Source organism: Mangifera indica, chromosome 19 (genome assembly GCF_011075055.1).
Source record: "Mangifera indica cultivar Alphonso chromosome 19, CATAS_Mindica_2.1, whole genome shotgun sequence".
Lineage (NCBI taxonomy): Eukaryota > Viridiplantae > Streptophyta > Magnoliopsida > Sapindales > Anacardiaceae > Mangifera > Mangifera indica.
This window is the reverse complement of record NC_058155.1, coordinates 12,132,408-12,151,009: the sequence shown is the minus strand read 5'-3', so window position 1 is coordinate 12,151,009 and position 18,602 is coordinate 12,132,408. Positions and strand designations below refer to the sequence as shown.

General features: G+C 35.2%; 2 protein-coding genes across 10 annotated transcripts; one reads left to right on the top strand and one right to left on the bottom strand.

The window, feature by feature from the left end:
- Window positions 1–1,344: 1,344 nt before the first annotated feature.
- On the bottom strand, window positions 1,345–11,956 carry LOC123202686 (lysine-specific histone demethylase 1 homolog 3-like). 9 transcript variants are annotated; one of them, XM_044618706.1, is made up of 12 exons: window positions 11,809–11,956; window positions 9,368–11,488; window positions 9,065–9,206; window positions 6,582–8,870; window positions 6,335–6,428; window positions 5,382–5,806; window positions 4,352–5,050; window positions 4,120–4,194; window positions 2,758–3,669; window positions 2,358–2,681; window positions 2,105–2,287; window positions 1,345–1,746 (listed from the first exon to the last, which is right to left on the bottom strand). In XM_044618706.1, the coding sequence occupies exons 2-9, from the start codon at window positions 11,482–11,484 to the stop codon at window positions 3,604–3,606; spliced, it is 5,907 nt and encodes a 1,968-aa protein (XP_044474641.1). In that variant the 5' UTR covers window positions 11,485–11,488; window positions 11,809–11,956; the 3' UTR covers window positions 1,345–1,746; window positions 2,105–2,287; window positions 2,358–2,681; window positions 2,758–3,603. The 9 variants fall into 9 exon arrangements, with proteins under 9 accessions (XP_044474641.1, XP_044474642.1, XP_044474640.1 ...); XM_044618707.1 differs by having other exon boundaries at window positions 2,358–2,515; window positions 2,584–2,681; window positions 9,368–11,954; XM_044618705.1 differs by having other exon boundaries at window positions 2,358–2,488; window positions 2,584–2,681; window positions 9,368–11,954.
- A 3,009-nt stretch (window positions 11,957–14,965) lies between these two features.
- LOC123203024 (aldehyde oxidase GLOX-like) lies at window positions 14,966–16,937 on the top strand. Its single transcript, XM_044619180.1, has one exon. The coding sequence runs from the start codon at window positions 15,206–15,208 to the stop codon at window positions 16,850–16,852; it is 1,647 nt and encodes a 548-aa protein (XP_044475115.1). The 5' UTR covers window positions 14,966–15,205; the 3' UTR covers window positions 16,853–16,937.
- Window positions 16,938–18,602: the final 1,665 nt, after the last annotated feature.

The following is an 18,602-nucleotide window of genomic DNA, read 5'->3' as shown; positions in this document are numbered from 1 at the left end:
TCACCAATCAATCAAACCTCGACCTTGAGTTGATAGATTCAAATTCAAATTAAACTTAAATTAACTCTTATTTATATTTAATTTAATTTGAATTCACTTCAAACGGTAATTCTTTTATTTATAAGCGTTACAAAGCTCTAATTGTCTTATAGAGTTCAACTCAAGTTCAAAAGTTCACTAACTCCATTATACAAGAGCTCATTTCCTCCAATAATTTTTTTTTACCAATTACTTGTATTTTTCTTTGACATCATTGTTTACCAATTGATTAAATCAAGTATGAATTAGGGTTGGATATTATCTAAGTTGGCTTAGTCTCAAAAACCAACTACGTTTAATTTAGTTCAGTTTGAATTTATTTGATTCAAATTTGAGCCAAATCTAAGTCAAAAGATTTGTCTTATTTTTTGAATCAAACCAAACTCAAGTTACAAGATTTTCAATTATGTTTCGCTTGAATTCAATTTGAATTTATAGTTCAAATCGATAGTTCAAATTCGTAGTTTAATTGGGTTTGAATTTATAGTTCAAATCAACTTGAATTCATATTTCAAATTTATAATTTGATTCAACTCAAATTAATGATTTTATATATTATTTAAGTAAAATAAAATCATTTTATCATACTTAAAAAAAATAAAATCATTTTGTTAATAAACTACAAACTTGAACTATAAATTCAAATTAAGCTGAATTACGAATTCAAATCACTAACTTGAGCTTTAAATTCGAATCCAAACTCTAACCAACCCAAACCAAATCATTTTATTATTTGAGCTAAACCCAGGGCATCTTAATTTTAACTTAACAAACTGAATTTGAATTATTTTTTTATTTAACCCAAACTCAAACCAAAGGATATCTAAATTCATATCCACCCTTAACTTGAATTTAAGCTAACCGTTTTAAATTGGAACTAAACTTTAATGAACTTTTATTTGGATTCGGGTTGACTCAGACAACCCAATAATTCCCGCTACAATAAACTTTACACTGATACAGTTATCTTATGAATATAAGAGTTTCAGTAATGCTACAGTTGAGCCGGTTGTTAAGCCTAACGCTAAATTCAATCTGAATTGTTCAAACTTAAATTTGAACTAAAACCAAGGATTAAACATATTTTCATAAAACAGGTCAAATTTGAACATTCAAGTTTGAACTGACTTGGGTTAATTCCAAAATATAATTGTGTACAAACCAAGTTCGAGTCTTGGTTCATGAATATATCAAACCTATCTCAAGCTGAGCCTTTTTAGGCCGGTCCAGATGGTATCCAGGCCTATCTAAGGGTCAAAACTTAGACAGCTACCCACGTAACAAAAGTACTAAGAAAATTGGAAATGAAAAATCCGCGAAAAGCAAGCAAAGCATTAACATTTAACAATGACAACATAATCTTATCAACTGAAGAAACTAAATTTCTACTTCTACACTCTACCATGATCACTTTCAACAGTAAAGGAATCGGTCTGGTAGAATAATCAATCAAACCCAGACCATAAATTTAGATGTTGATAACACTTCCAAAAAGTAGGACTTCCAACCACAGAAAATATGAACTAATTCCTATCCACAGGCCAAAAACACCAGTAAGCAACAAAACACAAGCTCTATTTTAATTGGCTCTTGACTGACCGGCTCAGGAAGAGAGAATGATTCCAACAGTGAGAACATACAAGGCCGGTGCTTCAGCAAAAATGAGAATAAGAATCATTCCTAAGTTTTGGCTGTTGGGCATTGGCTCTGCAAATTAAAAGTTCAAAGTTGTTAACCGACAAACCCCCAAGAAAAACAAAAGGAAATGGCAATAAAAATTTTAATAATGAAGAAATTAACAGAAAAAAAGGTGAACCAGATTCATATAGCTGAAAGCATCCGCAAGCTAATTGGATCATACTGAGAATTCCAAACAGAGTCACTAACTTCAAAAATATAGTGAAGCATGGCACATATTTAACCAGGATTTAGCAAATTCTCTCTATCCAAACAAAAAACAATTAAAATTACACTGCCACAGGATATCAATCACACTACACTGTAAGCAATCCAATTAAAGCAATTTACCAATTTAACTTTTCAGATAGATGGAAAGAGATTATACCAGCATCACCAATGCCCCCCCTGCATACCAGCAGAGATACTAACACTCCAGTCACAAACACAGGAAGAATAGACTTCATCACAGTTCGGGCCTTGTCACTCCCCTCGATGCTACACGTATGCCACTTTTCAGTTTTCACTTTTCCATATGCAGCTCCCATACCTGTGATACATCCAACAAGAACTGCACATCCAAAAGCAAAATTAACCAATAAAAAAAAATTTAATTAATTAAAGAGGTGATTCGTTCTTACAGGAGAAGACGAGGACAGCAGTGTCAAGGAAGCCAAAGTAGCAGAGAGAGATGGCATGGATCGGACTGAGAATGTAGCAGAGAGAGATGGTATGGATCGGACCTGAGAATGTTTGTCTTCCTTGAGCCCCTCTACAAAATTACCTCATCAACAAGACCCTAAAATCCTCAACACAGTAAAGAGGCCATGCACCTTCTCTAAGAATTTAGCATAGACAACTCTTTACCTTTTTTTTCCCATTGAATGGGATCTCACATGCTACCCACCAGCCATCAGGGAATTCACCATTCTAAATGCAACAATACAGGCCAGTTTCTAATAACCCTGCAAATAGATTATGTAAACAACTTTGCTTTAATGACCTGACAGCAGGCATAAATGATAAAAACAAAGAACATACCTTACAAGAACCAGAGAACCACAGTACTTTTCCAGACCTAGCAGCAATCAAAATCACTGGCTAATGGCTGAAACAGAAGGGCAAAAGATTCCATTGATTTTAAGAATCAAATCAATCTGGAGGAGTTGTCAAGACTTGATGTGCTAATTCAATCCGAAGTCAAAACCATAAAATTCATGAGTTATAACAATCTTTAATTAGAGTCAAAGTGTCACATGCCCCATATACGATTAAACAGAGATATAAGCAACAGCGAGAGGCAGAAAATGAAACGATTTTGGAGAAAAATATTTTAATCATTGATGTTCACTTAGAATTAGGATAATAGCCAGTACTTCTGAAAAGAAAATGAAAATTATTCAGTCACGTCTCATATAAGGTTCTCCTCAAATAAAAGATGAGGGTATTGATGCTCTACCCTTTGGATCCAACCTTCATCCACAATGAATCAATTGCTAGAGGCAACCTGAACTCATCTACAAAACAAGTTGATCTCTGCCAAAAATGAGCTAAATCATTCATGCCAAACCCATTTACAGTATAAAAGGCTACATCCATATTCAGAAATGGTGTCCTGGCTAACTTTACATTACCACTTCTGAACATGTCAGCAGCAAATATCAGACTAGAGCAATTTCCATCAAGACCCACCAATTATGATTGAATGGAAAGCCATCTCCTTTCTTCCACAACAGCTTCAGGATCATTATAAGCATGTAGGCAGTTTAATATAAGTGTGTAGACAAGAAAAGCGCGATCAAGAACTCCACCCCAACACCACCATCATCTGTCGTGGGTCTGGCACAGAAGCACAAAGGAAAACAAGCCTGCTAACCCATAATAACATCATGATTTAACAGCTGACTTCATCGCCATATGCCTCTCAATCAATATGTCCACAAAGGAACGAATCTGCATTAAGGCATCCAAGGAATAAAAGTTTAATCAAGATAACAGATTTACAGAATAAGGTCTATTTTTTTCCAAGGAATGTTTAGTGGCTACAACACATTGGTTAGCACAACGACAAAAATTAGAGTGAAAATTAAATCAATTGTAGAAGAGGATGTGTTTCTATTTGCTCTTCATGCTGAAAGGAAATTATCAAATGGAATAAGAATCAACAATCCTTCCCATTTGTTAGAGAAAGCAGAAAAAAAAGAAATAAGGATAAAGGATAGTTGAGATGACTAGTGATACAAATTTCCTTAAAAAAGATTATTATATGCAAATAAACCCAACAATAGCAAAAATTCATTGACCTAGAAGGATTCCATTTTGATAAAATCTAAAAAGAACAGGTATCACTTCATAAATGGGTAAGAAGATCTCATGTCAATACCATACAAAAAGAATGCTTACCTTATTCTTGCGCTTGAAATCAAGAAACTCAGAAACAGCCATGTTTTTCTCAGCATCTGTGGCCTGCTCCATCACCTGATTTTTAAACAAAAAAATTAAGGCTGAGAAAGGAGAAATCAGCAGGCAGCAGTTAATCTATTTGACTCAATTGTAATATTAAGATCCATCAACCTAAATTTGTACTGAGATATAACATGAAGAAGAGAGATGGCAAATACAGAAAACAACAGACCTTAGTTGCACTTTTTTTCATTATTGTCTTGTATCCATCCCTATCAATTTTCCTTGCCTTATAAAGGGGCATGAGCAATGATGCAACGTAATCCACAACAGCCTGTTTAATATGGTCTGCCCCTCGAGGACGATTTTCAAGTGACTCATTCTTTATTGTAACTTGCGAAACAGAGCTCCCATTTGCCCGTCTGTCATGCTTCCAGATGTGTGCTTTAGAACTTGCGTTTGAATCTTCCTCATCCTTTACATGCATTGCTGGGTGGAAGAAATAAGAATCAGCAGCAGCTGCTTGAGATTGCCACCTCTCAATTGCATGATAGTCTTTTATCCCCACACTACCAGCAGTATCAACCCATGCTTTTGTGAAAATACTGATGTCTGCAGCAGAAGCACTTTCACCAGAATGCTCTCTTGAGTTCAACTGACATGCAATCTCATTTGAATGGCTCCGCTGTGAGAGGTTATCAGCAGTTCTTGAATTGTCAAGATTAACACAAGCAGCAGAGAAATCAACAGACCAATCCCTCACTCTGCAGTTCCTGGAATCTATCTCTAATATACAATCCTGTCTTCCTAAAACACCACCAGACCACTTCCTTCTAAGATCAAATTCATCCATTTGCCCGTACTGCTCCCGTCGAGCGAATTTGTGAAATGAAGGTATCTTGGGAAGCTGTGGCCCCGAGGATGCAAAGGCCTGGAATTAGAAACCATTAATCATAAATGTATAAACAATAAAAGAAAAAGAAAAGCAGTAAGCAAAACAAACAAACAGGAAAAAAAAAAAAAGATATGGTCTATGGACAGTTTGAGTCTCTGTTGAAAAACATTTTAAAAATCTTGAAAACAAAATTTTGTTTTAACCAAGCCAAAACATTTGCATAAACATATTAAAGACAAATAAGAATCCAGTACCTTAAACTAAACCCTGAACAAGCATTTCACTATATGATATAAAAATAGATGATTGATAAAGAAACTTCAGAAATTGATTAGCACAAATGAGTAGCATAACAAGAGAAACAAACCTTAGCAGCTGCTTCAGCTGCAGCTCGAGCAGCTGCTTCAGCTGCTGCTCGAGCAGCTTCGGCTGCAGCAAAGGCAGCCTTTTCTTCTTCAGACATGGCAAAAATTCTGTCTTCCATTTCAGTATCTAGTCTGCCATTCTCTCTCCTCATGTTTGAACCAGAAATCAAATGGCTTCCAGAAGATCCTTTATTCTCCAAACCGCTATGATGTGAGTGTAGAGGTGGCTTGCCTAAAGCTGGATCTTTAAGAGATTTTCTCTTTGAAGAATCTACTGCATTTGATTGCCTGGAAAACTTTAGTGCACCACTAGAAGTTTTCCCTTTTTGGAAGACTTCAAGCCACACATTAACCAACTGACTAGCTATAGCACGTATATCACGGCTAGTATGTACACAAACTTTTTCTTTGACAGTTTTCCCAATGCCTACACCACAAAGTAAAAAAACTAGATTTATTATCATCATTAAACACATTTTAACTCTTTTCTTCCAAAGAAAAACACCCAGCAGACAAACAAGAAACATAGAACAAAGAGAAATATTTCATGCAACACATGCTACATAATATCATACGTATCTGCAGATACTATCTGCAAGTATATATCAAACTTTCACAGTACACCTATTTTGCTGAAATTTTATACAATTTACTTCAGCCAACTATATTCAACAAGTTCAGCATACTCTGACAATTCTATGGGAGAGTCAATTGGATTAAACAATCCACTTTTCACTTTTACTCCTAAACTTGAGAAAATTTTGTCCTAGAGAACTTTGAATTTCTCTCCCTAATCTTTGCTCCAAATCACTGAAAGAGCCACAATCTTCTAAATGAGTTATGAGTCTTCAGTTTTGAAGACAGACACCCTATCTCCATGTATATGTCCTTGCAGAGCTAAATACATGATGTATGTATATATACTAGACCTAAACAAAAATGACAAGAATATTACCTGACAGACGCACTGCAAGTAGATCAGTAGAAACACGCACAAGAAGACGAACACAATGACGTAAAAGCTGAGTCCCATCCTTCCCCATTGAGTCCTGTAATTATGAAAAGATTATATACACTTAAAAAAGTTTCAGTTTATACATGCTGAACAGTATATGCTGCCAACAGAAGAACTGCAATAACTAAGAAAATCCATATAGTGATTGGAGCACTGATGTATTAAATATTCTGAAATGCAAAAATACCAGGATCCAAGAGTTGAGCATGGTAAGCCCTTCCTTGGTCCCTGCAAATGACTTCAAGGCTGAAACAGGAAGATTCAGCAACTCTTTGGCTAAATGTAATCGTCCTGCAGTAGTTTTTGTATTGAAGAACATATCCTGTAGCAAAGATTCCCTGGTCGATATAAGGGCCCGATCCAAAGAGCTCTTATACAAGACATTGGAGAGCTCAACAGCTTCAAGTCTCCTTGTTATGTCCATAACTTCATCTCCTTCAGATTCTGATTGTCTCTGTGCAGCCTCCATGGCCTCTACTTCAGCAGTATAATCATTTCCAGTAGTCAATATGTCAATTATACGCACAGCCTCTCGAAGCCCACTCAACATCGCACCACCAACAGTGTCAGGATGTTCCTTGCAGGTGGCCTCACCAGCAAAAAATAAACAATTCTCAACAGGCCTGCCCAATATATCATAGTCTTCTCCAGATGCTCCTATTGCTACATATGAGTAAGCACCATAGCTGAAAGGATCTCTGCCCCAATCAGTCACAACTGATGCAACTGGATCTGGTACTGAAGCCTCTCCAAAAATTTTACGAAGAACCTGGACTGCATGTTTTACATGGTCAGATGAGCTCATGTTATAACCATCAATAGCTGCCTTACCAACCACTAAAGCTATAAGAACAGGTGCCCCAACTGTTTTTCTGACATTCCAAAACATAAAGCACCGCCCCCTCAAATCGGTTTCTTCAGCAGTTGCTCCAAAGTAGTCCACCGTATCATCCCAAAAGACCTCTGAAAATTCCAATACTACTTTATTAAGAACTCCAAAGCCAAGCCGCTGGATGGCCAAGGACTTCCATTGGGGTAATGGGGGAAAAAACTTTATGCTTTCTGCTTTCAAGCACCCAAGTGGCACAGTAATAAGCACAGCATCTCCTGAGAATTCACTGCCATCTGCAGTGGTAACTTTGACTTTGGACTGACTATCACTAACTTCTGAGTCCTTTAAACTATATGAGATATCTGTGACTACATGGTTGAGATGTATCAGGAGTTCTTCTCCAAGAGACTCAACAACAGCACTGTACCCACCTTTTATCATGCAATGGGCTCCACCAAATCCACCATAAACATCATCCTGATTCCAGAAGGGAAGAGATACCTCCTTAAGCAAAGTAGCACAACCATATTCTAAGTGGGCAAAGTGCCAATCCATAACCCTTCTTTCAAGGGGACTCAGAGTCTCTTCTTCAGAACAATTTCTATTAGGAACTTTGATGTCAACACTGCTGGTTTTAGCACAAGCATCCATCAAATTGTGCAGAAAAATTTCTTCAAAATCTCTTCCTAATCGTGCCATTCGACGCCTCTTAAGAGCATATTCCAAACCCTCCTCCAGAGACATTTTCATAGCATGTTCCCCCTTCTGGGCAACAAGCAATACCATGTCATCAAGAAGGCAGTTGTACTCCGCTTCCAGAGCTTCATCCAGATCTGCAGGAACCTTTTGGCCAGAAACAATATCATAAAGGGGGCAATCACTATTCAACACAGTCAATTCTAGGCCCAACTGAGCACAAATCAATGAGGAAGGATCAGGTCTTCTTTCAGTGGCCACATCAGCCTCAACACCTGTAATTATGCTAGCTCCAAGATCCACAGGAACCGAAAGAGATTTGTGATCCGTATAAACACGACCACCAATCCTATGCCTGGCCTCAAGTATAATTACAGAAAAACCCTGACGTTGCAAGTGGCGAGCAGCAGTTAAACCAGCAGGACCTGCACCAACGACAATGATTTTCTTCCTGATTTCTGAATCAGACAACACATGTTGGTACCCCCCAGCATCACTATGAGAGGCAGATTGAACACTGCGTGAGTCATTATCTGCTTTTATTACCATAGGATCCTTTCCACTATCAACCATTTTGCAGGATGGATCAGCTCTCAAAACATCAACATCTACCGATCTGTCAGGTGATTCAGAGCTAACATTTTGCAGGCAATCATCAGCTGGACATACTTTGTCTTCTCTCACATTAGGGGCTTCTGGGATAAACAAACTACCTTTTTTCACTTCTAATATCTGGTTCCAATCATTAGATATAACACAATTTTTGGCTTCCACATAAGTTTCAGAACCCTTAACCTGACCAAGGATGAAAGCAACTTCATCCACTGAATCTGCAACCGAAGCCCCAGAACTTCCCTCAAGTTTTTCTTCTTTGCAAAGATTATAACCATGCTTTACTAGATGATTTGCTTTCTCCTTCTTAGAAGCAATACCAACATTTATGTACCCCTATTAAAAAAAATATTTAATTTTAAGGAATAAGGAATTCATCAATTCTCTAAAGCAATAAAATCTGGCAAAATTGCATCAAAAACTATCTAAGAAGCCAATCAGAGTAGCCACATCAATTCAATCAATAAACAAGGGTACAAAAATAAAATTAACAGAAAAAATAAAAGCACTCGTTAGACATTACAACTTACACTCTGATCAAGAAAAGTATAGACCTCCCTAATTAAAGACGCAGAAGGCGGATCATACTCAGAAGGAGTACCAGTGACCCCACACTCTGTGATTGGCAAAATTCTGTTAACATCTTTACTCCAAAGACTTAAGATCCGGTTCCTGCAATACATAAAGCAATCGAATTCCATTTCATTAATGGTAATATTTATTAAAATACAAATCTTTAACACCAAATGATATGATGAGTTCAACAATATTTTAATAGAAATGGAATCTGTAGTATTCCCAAAAAAGAATCAGATCTTGAAAACCATAACTACCTGCATTCCAAATATTCCTGAAGCCCACCTCTGCGCTTAAAGACCTCTTTAAACTTAATTTTCTCAATTGGACCAGCTGCACGAGCTTTCAGTCCTACTGACACTGCTAAAGCCCCACCATATTCAGCATCAGCAAGAGTATTTGAAGAGAATTCAAACTTGTCTCTTCCTCTTAAAGACCGATCGTAGTCTACAACCTCCTGACTTTCAAGAAAACCTTGATCATTCATCAAATTTTCCCAGTCATGATCCCCTTCATAAGCCATGTCTCCATGCCTACATTTTTTAGCAATGCGGGCAGCACGTTGAACAGCTGATAACTTATTATCTTTGTTTTCAGAATCAAGCATAGATACCGCATCTTCTGGAGAACTTTCATTTTCATCTGGAGTCCCAGGAGGAGAAACTCTACTAGCCTCCTCACCAATAGAAAGAGGATCATGACCTGGAACACAAATTCCCTTAGATGCATCAGAAGGCTGATCTTGGTGGAAACGAGGGCTACACTTCTGCAAAGTAAATCCAGATTCCTGATGTCTACACGACATTTCAGTTGTTGGAGATAAACTACCATTAGATACTACAACATTTTCTTCTTTCAAAGAAATGGCAGCAAAACCTGCTTCCTCAATACAGGTATTGGGATCACTACCAGTTGTGCTCATCTTCAAGAATTTAGTTTTAAAGGATTTGTTTGTTAACTCGTCATCTACACAAGCCACTGAAACTTCTTTTCCAATTGACATACAGGAAACTTCATGGTCTGAACTCAAATTGTCTATTGCTGAAGCATTCCTTGAATGTTGCCTCAATGCATGAGAAAAACCTCTGTTACAATCACCCTCAAATTTGCAAAATTTTCCCATCTGATCTGGGGAAGAGGCGGAAATGGGCATTTCTTGATCATCAGGGACCAAAGTGCTTGCTTTATCCATAGAACAAAGTTTTAACCTGACCTTCAAAGATTGAGTTTCTGAACTAGCCTTTTGGATAAGGCCAGAACCATCATCCACATCAGCACAAGTATCCTTGTTGCCAATGCTATCATAAACTTTATTAGAATAAGTATCCAAAATAGGTTCCTCTTGAACATTCAAACCACTAGCGTCTGCCATAGGTTTAATTTTCTTATCCCGATTGGAGGTTAATTCCAATTTACCAAAATCAGAAACCGGATGTGAACTATCATTGAACTTCGAATTTTTCTGTCTCACTTTTATAGCTGAAGCACACAGAGAACTATTCATATAATTAAAATCACCTCCAGAGCTAGGGCTACATCCTTTATCAACGCTTTGATCCCTACCATTCTGTTTCAAACCAGAATTCATGTGAGATTTCCTGATTAGTCCAGATTGTGTCCTCTGAAAAAAAGCAGATAATGAGTCAACAGTCTTTTCATCCAAAGATAGATTGGAAACTTCCACAGGCCATAACTCTTCCTCTTTCTGATCCTCCAAAGAATCAGCCAGAGACCCCATACCCTTTGAATCGTCGTAACACATAAAATGAGCCCCAGCTGTTTTTATCTTTGAATCCATCTTAGGTCTCTTAACTCTCCCTCTACATTTGGCTTCAACCCCTTTACCCACAGTCATATCAGATGCATCCTCACCAAGATCTTGAACTTTCTCAACATTCCCCGATGCCAACTTATCATCCAAGATGTCATCATTCTCAAAAGATCCACTCAAAGACAAACTTCTTCCCTTTAGGATCCCAGATCTGGAATCTTTCTTAGGACCCTTCAGTTTTTTCCTAAAACTGGCCAAGGTATCATTCATACCCACCAAACCCTCATCCTCAACCACCAATTTCTCTTCCCTTATTTCTACCTTCAGCCCCTTGTCACCATCTGGCATAGCCTTAACCTTCTTAGGGTTCTTTGTTTTCTTCAACTTAAAAAAAGACCCAATGGGCTCATCATCATCAGAATCAATACAAATCTCAACAGGTTTCAACCTCTTCTTCAACTCAGACTTCTTCTCTTCACCATCCATCTTCTTAGCCCTAGGTTTTAATAAATTTTGTGATGAGCTCTTTTGAGGCCCTAGCTTAGCCTCAGCATCAGTGCTTGAATCAAATTGCAAGTCTTGTACGGCATCATCACTCTCCATTTCCCTATTACCAAAAAATTAAAACTCATATTTCGAATGCTGATTCCCTCTTCAACCAATTAACGCCATAAAACTTAAAAAAAAAAAAAATCTACAACCCCAAAATCTCGCGCCAATTAAATAGCGAATATAAACACAAGAAAGTTACTAGCAAAATAATGTAAATAACACTCCAAATTATTTCTGTCAATCAGTCAGCTCTGGCGCAAATACGCACAATGCCTTCTCTCCAAATTCAAAACAATTAAAAAAAAAGAAAGAACCTAGAGTTTTTAACAGAGCAACTCAGTCACGAATCGAGGAAAGGAGTATGGACAGGCAAACCTGAGTAAAAGAATCTGTGATACAGGTGACTTTAATGGATATTTGACCAGGAGGAGACTGAGAGGCGGACGTTAGCGGATTGTCTCTGGAATTGGAGGTCGGGTCCTCTATGGTTTATACTGCCCCGCGATAAGGAAAGTTAAAACAAAAAATAAAAAAAGAAAATAAGGAACGCATTACGTATTCATGAAAGGATGGATAGTTACTAAGCTTATTTCTTTTGCTCTTGGCTGAAATTCCATTCGAATATTAAAGTTTGAGTCGATTTAGATTAAATTCGGAACTAAATTGTTTTTAGATCGAGCCTAAGCCTCAACTTGTTAGTTTTAAGTTAGTTTTTTTAAATTTAAATCAATTTTAAATTGTGTCTTACCTAAATTTAACTCAAATCGAATTTAATCTTATTTAAAATTATTTTATGATTTTTTGTAAAATATATGAAACATATTAGTTCAATAACCTGATTCACTATTAGTATGTTGTCTGTTTTGGATTTAACTAATATTTTATTATTATCCTTAATTAATATAAGATTTATTAAATATGTTTTATTTACTTTTTACAAAGTTTGGTATTCTCATTAAGATTTATTTTATCATCTTTCAAGAGAACTTACGAAACAATTTTGATATTACAAACCTAATCTAATAATTTAAATTATTATCAAAATATTATTAGATTTAGAGATACAATTTATAGTTTTACTTTAAAATTATACGATTCAAAACAAATTTAGTTAATTTAAAAATTATTTAACCCATTTTTTAATTAGTATATCTAATTAATATAAAATATTTATATATATTTAATATTTTTTCGAATTTTATTAAGGTGAGATTTACATAGACATGTTTCAGAGCCATTGTGTTCTATTGCTCCAATAATTTCATGAAGGCTCATATTGCGTGGATTTCATTTGCAATTTGAACGCGAGTAAACCCATGAGGCTTCCTTTCTTAAATTTTCTACTGTTGATATCAGCCATATTCAGAATGCAATACAACTTCGAGGACCATTCAGGCCCAGCCCTAGGTGAGTCTGCAAACCATGACTCAGGCCCAGCCGCAAGAACCTTCTCCCAAACTGAGCAACTTGAAGCCCACTCAATTAGAAAACAAAGGGACCCGGCCTGCGTTTCCAATCAACCCAATGTTTATACAAATTTACTACCTATTCTCCCCAATGACCAGAAGTCTCGACATAAATGACAGTTTTAAATAATTAATTAAATATTTAAATAATATATTATTATATAATTAAATAATTTTAAATTAAAAATAAAATAATAATTAATTATATAATAATATATCATCAAAATGTTTAATTAAATATTTAAAACTCAATATATATATTCATACAGGGGATCACTGAAATGCAGTCTTTCACTTAATAATATGGTGGGTTCATTTTAGGGCATTTGGTTTAGGTAATATTTTATTACCAAAATTAAAAGACTACTTTGAAAATTATTGAATATAAATTATTACTATATTTAATAAAATTTGATAGATATAAATAATTATTGTGTCTGATTTAAGATAATAAAAAATAATGATATATTATTTTACTTAAATTTCTTTAGATATAATTATTTTAAAATATTTTTTATATAATTTATTATATTAATTAAAAATAAGATTATTCTGATCATAAAAGTTTTAATAAATAAAGATATAATTATAACAAAATTAAAATTACCTTAATAATTATTTTTTATATTATCTGTCAAAACATTATTAATAACAAAAAATTATCAAAATTTTTTATTATTTATATATCAAATAAAATAATATAAATAATAAAAAGATAAATCATCAAACTTATTTTCATAAAACCCAAACCAACTCGTAAGTGTCTGCAACTGGAAAGCCAGGCCACCTTTGTCTCTAAGAAAAAGATATGCAAAGAGAGAGAAGAAGCATCCTTCTCAAACGTCAATTTCAATTCGTTCTTTTGGTGACGCAAAGTTGAATTCCGCTCTTCCATGCACCCAGCTTATACTAAGTGAATATTACAAAGCTGGCTGCTTGCCTGAAAGTAATAATTTTCAGAGAGGAAGTTGGGAGATAGAATTAATAAACCAAGCTAATTGAGAATTATATTATGAATTCTGCAAGTCAGTCAAGGAAAAAGATAAGACACCAGCCAGCTTAGTTGTCTTATTAAGATGCTCTGATAGAAAAGTTTCAACGTCCAGATAATCTCTAATTATAATTCAAAGGGCAGCCATAGTTGTCTTTTCTCAGCCGAATGAAGTTTGTAGCAGTATTACCATGGACAATACAGGTATATTTTCTCAGCTTTATATATTTGGCACAACAAAACTATATGTTAGGCACCCATATGTCCATTACAAGTTTGGGTCATTAGTTTTGTCCTGTTTCGGACTTATTATCAGGAAAGCGGTTAACGCTCTCAAATAATTTGTAAGAGATAACCTAATTCTTTTTTCAATATCGCACATGATCCACTTTCGCACACTCAACTCTTGCAACAACTCTTCAAACGAAACCAACAACCTTTTACTCTCTTTTCGCATGGCTGCCATGTTCAGATTAAAGAAGAGATATTTACAATAGAAAGACGGTCGAAAATAATTTTGATGAGCCTCAATTTTTATTCACAGTTTGTCATTACAAGGCAATAATAGAGGAGAAAACCGTGTCTTGGGTCAATAACACATATTAAATTCAAACCCAAAAAAAAAAAAAAAAAAAGCGATAATCCAATTGAGTAGCCTGTCATGATTTGAATATTTTATTTTTTTAAGACAAATACTACCAACCGGACATATCTTCCTCGAAACGTAGCTGCAAAGGATATATATATATATATATATATATATATATATGGGCTTGACTAGCCTGGCATTTTTATTATTTTTCAATTGCTTGTGTGTGAAATGTAAATTAGGGGAATATCCAATCAAAATCACTCAAATTTGTATAATTATTGGATTTAGTTCAAACACTCTTATCTCGTTAGCATATTCACATCGGAGTTTGTTTCGATAATTTTTTTTCTTTTTTAACGATATTATTTGTTAATAAGGTAAACTATCTTCAATCTTAAATTAATTTTAATAAATTTAAGTTAAACTTAAGAATTTTTATTGGAATTTAGCTTATTATGAGTAAGATTTTAGACACAAGCAAGACTAAATTAAGCACCACACCTAACCAGATATTCGAAATGCAGTAAAATTAAACCCAAATTAGTATTCCTCCTGACGCTTCATCTGTAAGCAATTCTATGTTTATCAATTCTCAAAAGCTTACCCATTTGACTGTGAACTAAAATCATCAGTATTTGCAGACCTCTAACGGTCTCTCTCAAGGGTATAAAGCAGACAGGCTCGACAGATCCACAGCGAACTTGGAAATTAATCAAAGCAAGGATGAGGCAGACATGTTTGATTCTTCCTTTATTCTTCTTCTTGCTCTTTATAACCCAACCGTGCCACCGGATCCTGACCCATGCAGCTGGTGGCGGCAGCTGGAAGCTCCTACAAAAGAGAATTGGCATATCAGCAATGCACATGCAACTTCTCAACAATGACCGTGTCATCATGTTCGACCGGACTGATTTTGGTCGCTCAAATATATCCTTACCCGATGGAAAATGCCGAAACGACCCCCATGACACCGCTCTCAAGATTGATTGCACTGCACATTCTATTGAGTATGATGTTTTGAAAAATTCATTTCGACCACTTATGGTTCAAACTGATGTTTGGTGCTCTTCTGGTGCTCTAATGCCAGATGGTCGTCTGGTTCAAACGGGTGGGTTCAATGACGGTGAGAAAAGGATCAGAATTTTCAAACCGTGTACAACAGGATGTGACTGGCAAGAATTTGAGAATGGCCTGGCAGCAAGAAGATGGTATGCTACAAATCACATTCTACCAGACGGGAGGCAGATTGTTGTAGGAGGAAGAAAGCAATTTAACTATGAATTTTACCCAAAAGATGCTGCAGCAAATACATACAGTTTGCCATTTTTGTTACAGACAAATGACCGTGGCATAGAGAATAATTTATACCCCTTTGTTCATCTTAATGTCGATGGAAATTTATTCATTTTTGCCAAAAATCGAGCTATATTGCTGAATTATGCAAGCAACAAGGTGGTGAAAACATACCCAGAAATGCCTGGCGGCGATCCACGGTGTTATCCCAGCACAGGTTCATCAGTGTTGCTTCCACTCAAGAACTTAAAAGCAGCTAAAATTGAAGCTCAAGTTCTTGTTTGCGGCGGAGCCCCAACAGGGTCATATATTCGAGCAGTGAGAGGCAAATTTATTAAAGCTCTGAACACCTGTGGCCGGATCACAATAACCGACCTGAATCCACACTGGGTTATGGAGACTATGCCTACAGCTAGAGTCATGGGAGACATGACATTGCTTCCCAATGGCAATGTGTTAATCATTAACGGTGCAGCCTCAGGAACCGCCGGGTGGGAACGCGGACGGAACCCGGTTTTGAACCCGGTCCTTTATAGACCCAACAACAAATTCGGGTCACGTTTTCAGTTACAAAACCCCACCACCATTCCCCGCTTGTACCATTCTACAGCAATCTTACTCCGAGATGGACGGGTGCTCGTAGGCGGCAGCAATCCTCATATTATCTACAATTTCACAAACGTCCTTTTTCCTACAGAATTAAGCCTGGAAGCCTTCTCTCCGTCGTATTTAGAAGCCGGATTTTCAAATTTACGTCCAAAGATTCTGTTTCCAGGCTCCCAATTTAGGCTCCAACATGGTCAAAGATTAGCAGTAAGGTTCACGGTGAGCGGCAAAGTGACAATAGACAAGTTGTCTGTAACAATGGTGTCGCCTTCATTTACAACGCATTCCTTTTCAATGAATCAGAGATTGCTGAGGCTTGAAAGTGACAAGGTGAATGTTGTGGCGAAATTGAAGTACTCAGTTCAGGTGACGATTCCGACGACCGGAAATCTTGCACCGGCTGGATATTATCTTCTGTTCGTCGTCCATCAAGACATTCCGAGCGAGGGTATTTGGGTCCTTTTAAAATAACTTGTTAGTTCTAAGATATGGAATAATTTATAATTATTGAATTAAATGGAATAATTAATTCTGGCAGAATTCGTAAATTTTATAATTATTATTATTGTAACCTAATAATTTAATGATTTACCTAGTTTGACCTAATTAAAAATAAATTAAAATACCGTATAGTTTTGTTTCATTCATCTTATAAATACTTTTATTTTAGTTTTAGTTTAACTTCAAAAATATATTCATGATAAATCAAAAACTCAAATACTCTTTCATCCCTAAACATTTGTTAAAATTATTCTTAAATTTTATGATAAAACTATTATTTATCAATAATATTTAAAAAATATATAATTTTATTTTATTCCCTTCAGCTTTTAAAAATTAACATTTCATCCTATACTTCAACTTTAAAAAATGATTTCTCCCTCTAAATCCCTAGGTTTTCTCTTCACTTCTTTCAGTGAACAGCAAACTGTGGCTTGAACGATAGACAAAAACGACATCGTTCAATGATAGACGATAAGTGTCATCTAGATGATGTCTTCACTGCTTTTCGTCGAAGAGGGTTGTCAAATTTCATATTTAATATCCTCAGAGGAAAAGTGAATTTTTTAAAACTTAATTATAGAGGAAAATTATTGTTTTTCAAACTAAAAGAGAAAAATAACATATAATTTTAATTATTTTAATATTATTTATAAAATGAAGATTTTACCCTACAACCCTAATATAAAATTCATGGGTCTGTGGCAATGGATTAAAACTTGACTGGGTATTTAAGTTTTTCATCTATTATAAATGTATATTTATTTTTTCATCAAAACTTGAGTGAAAAATAGTCTTTTGACCTTTTTTTTTTCTTTTTTAAATTGTATGCCAATGGCCATAACAATCTCTTACTCAATGGTAGAGTTAGATTAAATTCAAATTGAACCTGAAGAAGGTCTAGCTTGAGATCAATAACTTGAAACTCAAAAGTGATTTAATTTGAATTGAATTCAAGTCAATTCAAACTCATTTATAAAAACAGATCTAATTTTTAGTTTTCAAAATTGATCTACATATTATTTATAGAGAGTGCTTTCAATGTCTACAATACTGAATACTATAATTTATTTATTAATAATAATTTTTAATTATATGATTAAATAATTTTAAATTAAAAATAAATTAATAACTAATTATATAATAATATAAAAATTAATATTTATTATTATTTAATTATAATTTTATCGGTATTTTAAAATTGATCTATCAAAAAATATGAGTTGGATCAGTATCTTTTGGGATAGGAAACTGCCCAAAGTTGTCGGTGCACGAGTTTTGTTTTGCTTTTCACGTTTTTGTAATGCTTTGCACGATTTTGTTGTCTTCAATTAAATGTGAAAACATTTTCACATGTAATAATGTAATTACACAATTGTCCATTTGTCTTCTTCTATATGAAAGATATTTTGTATCTCATACCGTTATTCTGTAGACGATAACACAAGATTCTTGTAGACTTGGGTCTTCCAGATTCCAACTTCATAAGCCGCCAACAGATTGAACAGAAAATGAGTGGTCCATGAATTTTCTCCAGCAGCCTGTACTCATCTCTTAATAAATTTTCATTTTGTCGTTAATTAGGAGCTTAAACAACAAGAGTAACAGAGACCCACCTGTCATTTTCTAAGTAAGGTCAGGCACAACGTCACATTTCACACCATTTTTCACTCAGATTGTCTTATTCACCTGCTGTCGTGTTTTCATGATGGGCATCAAA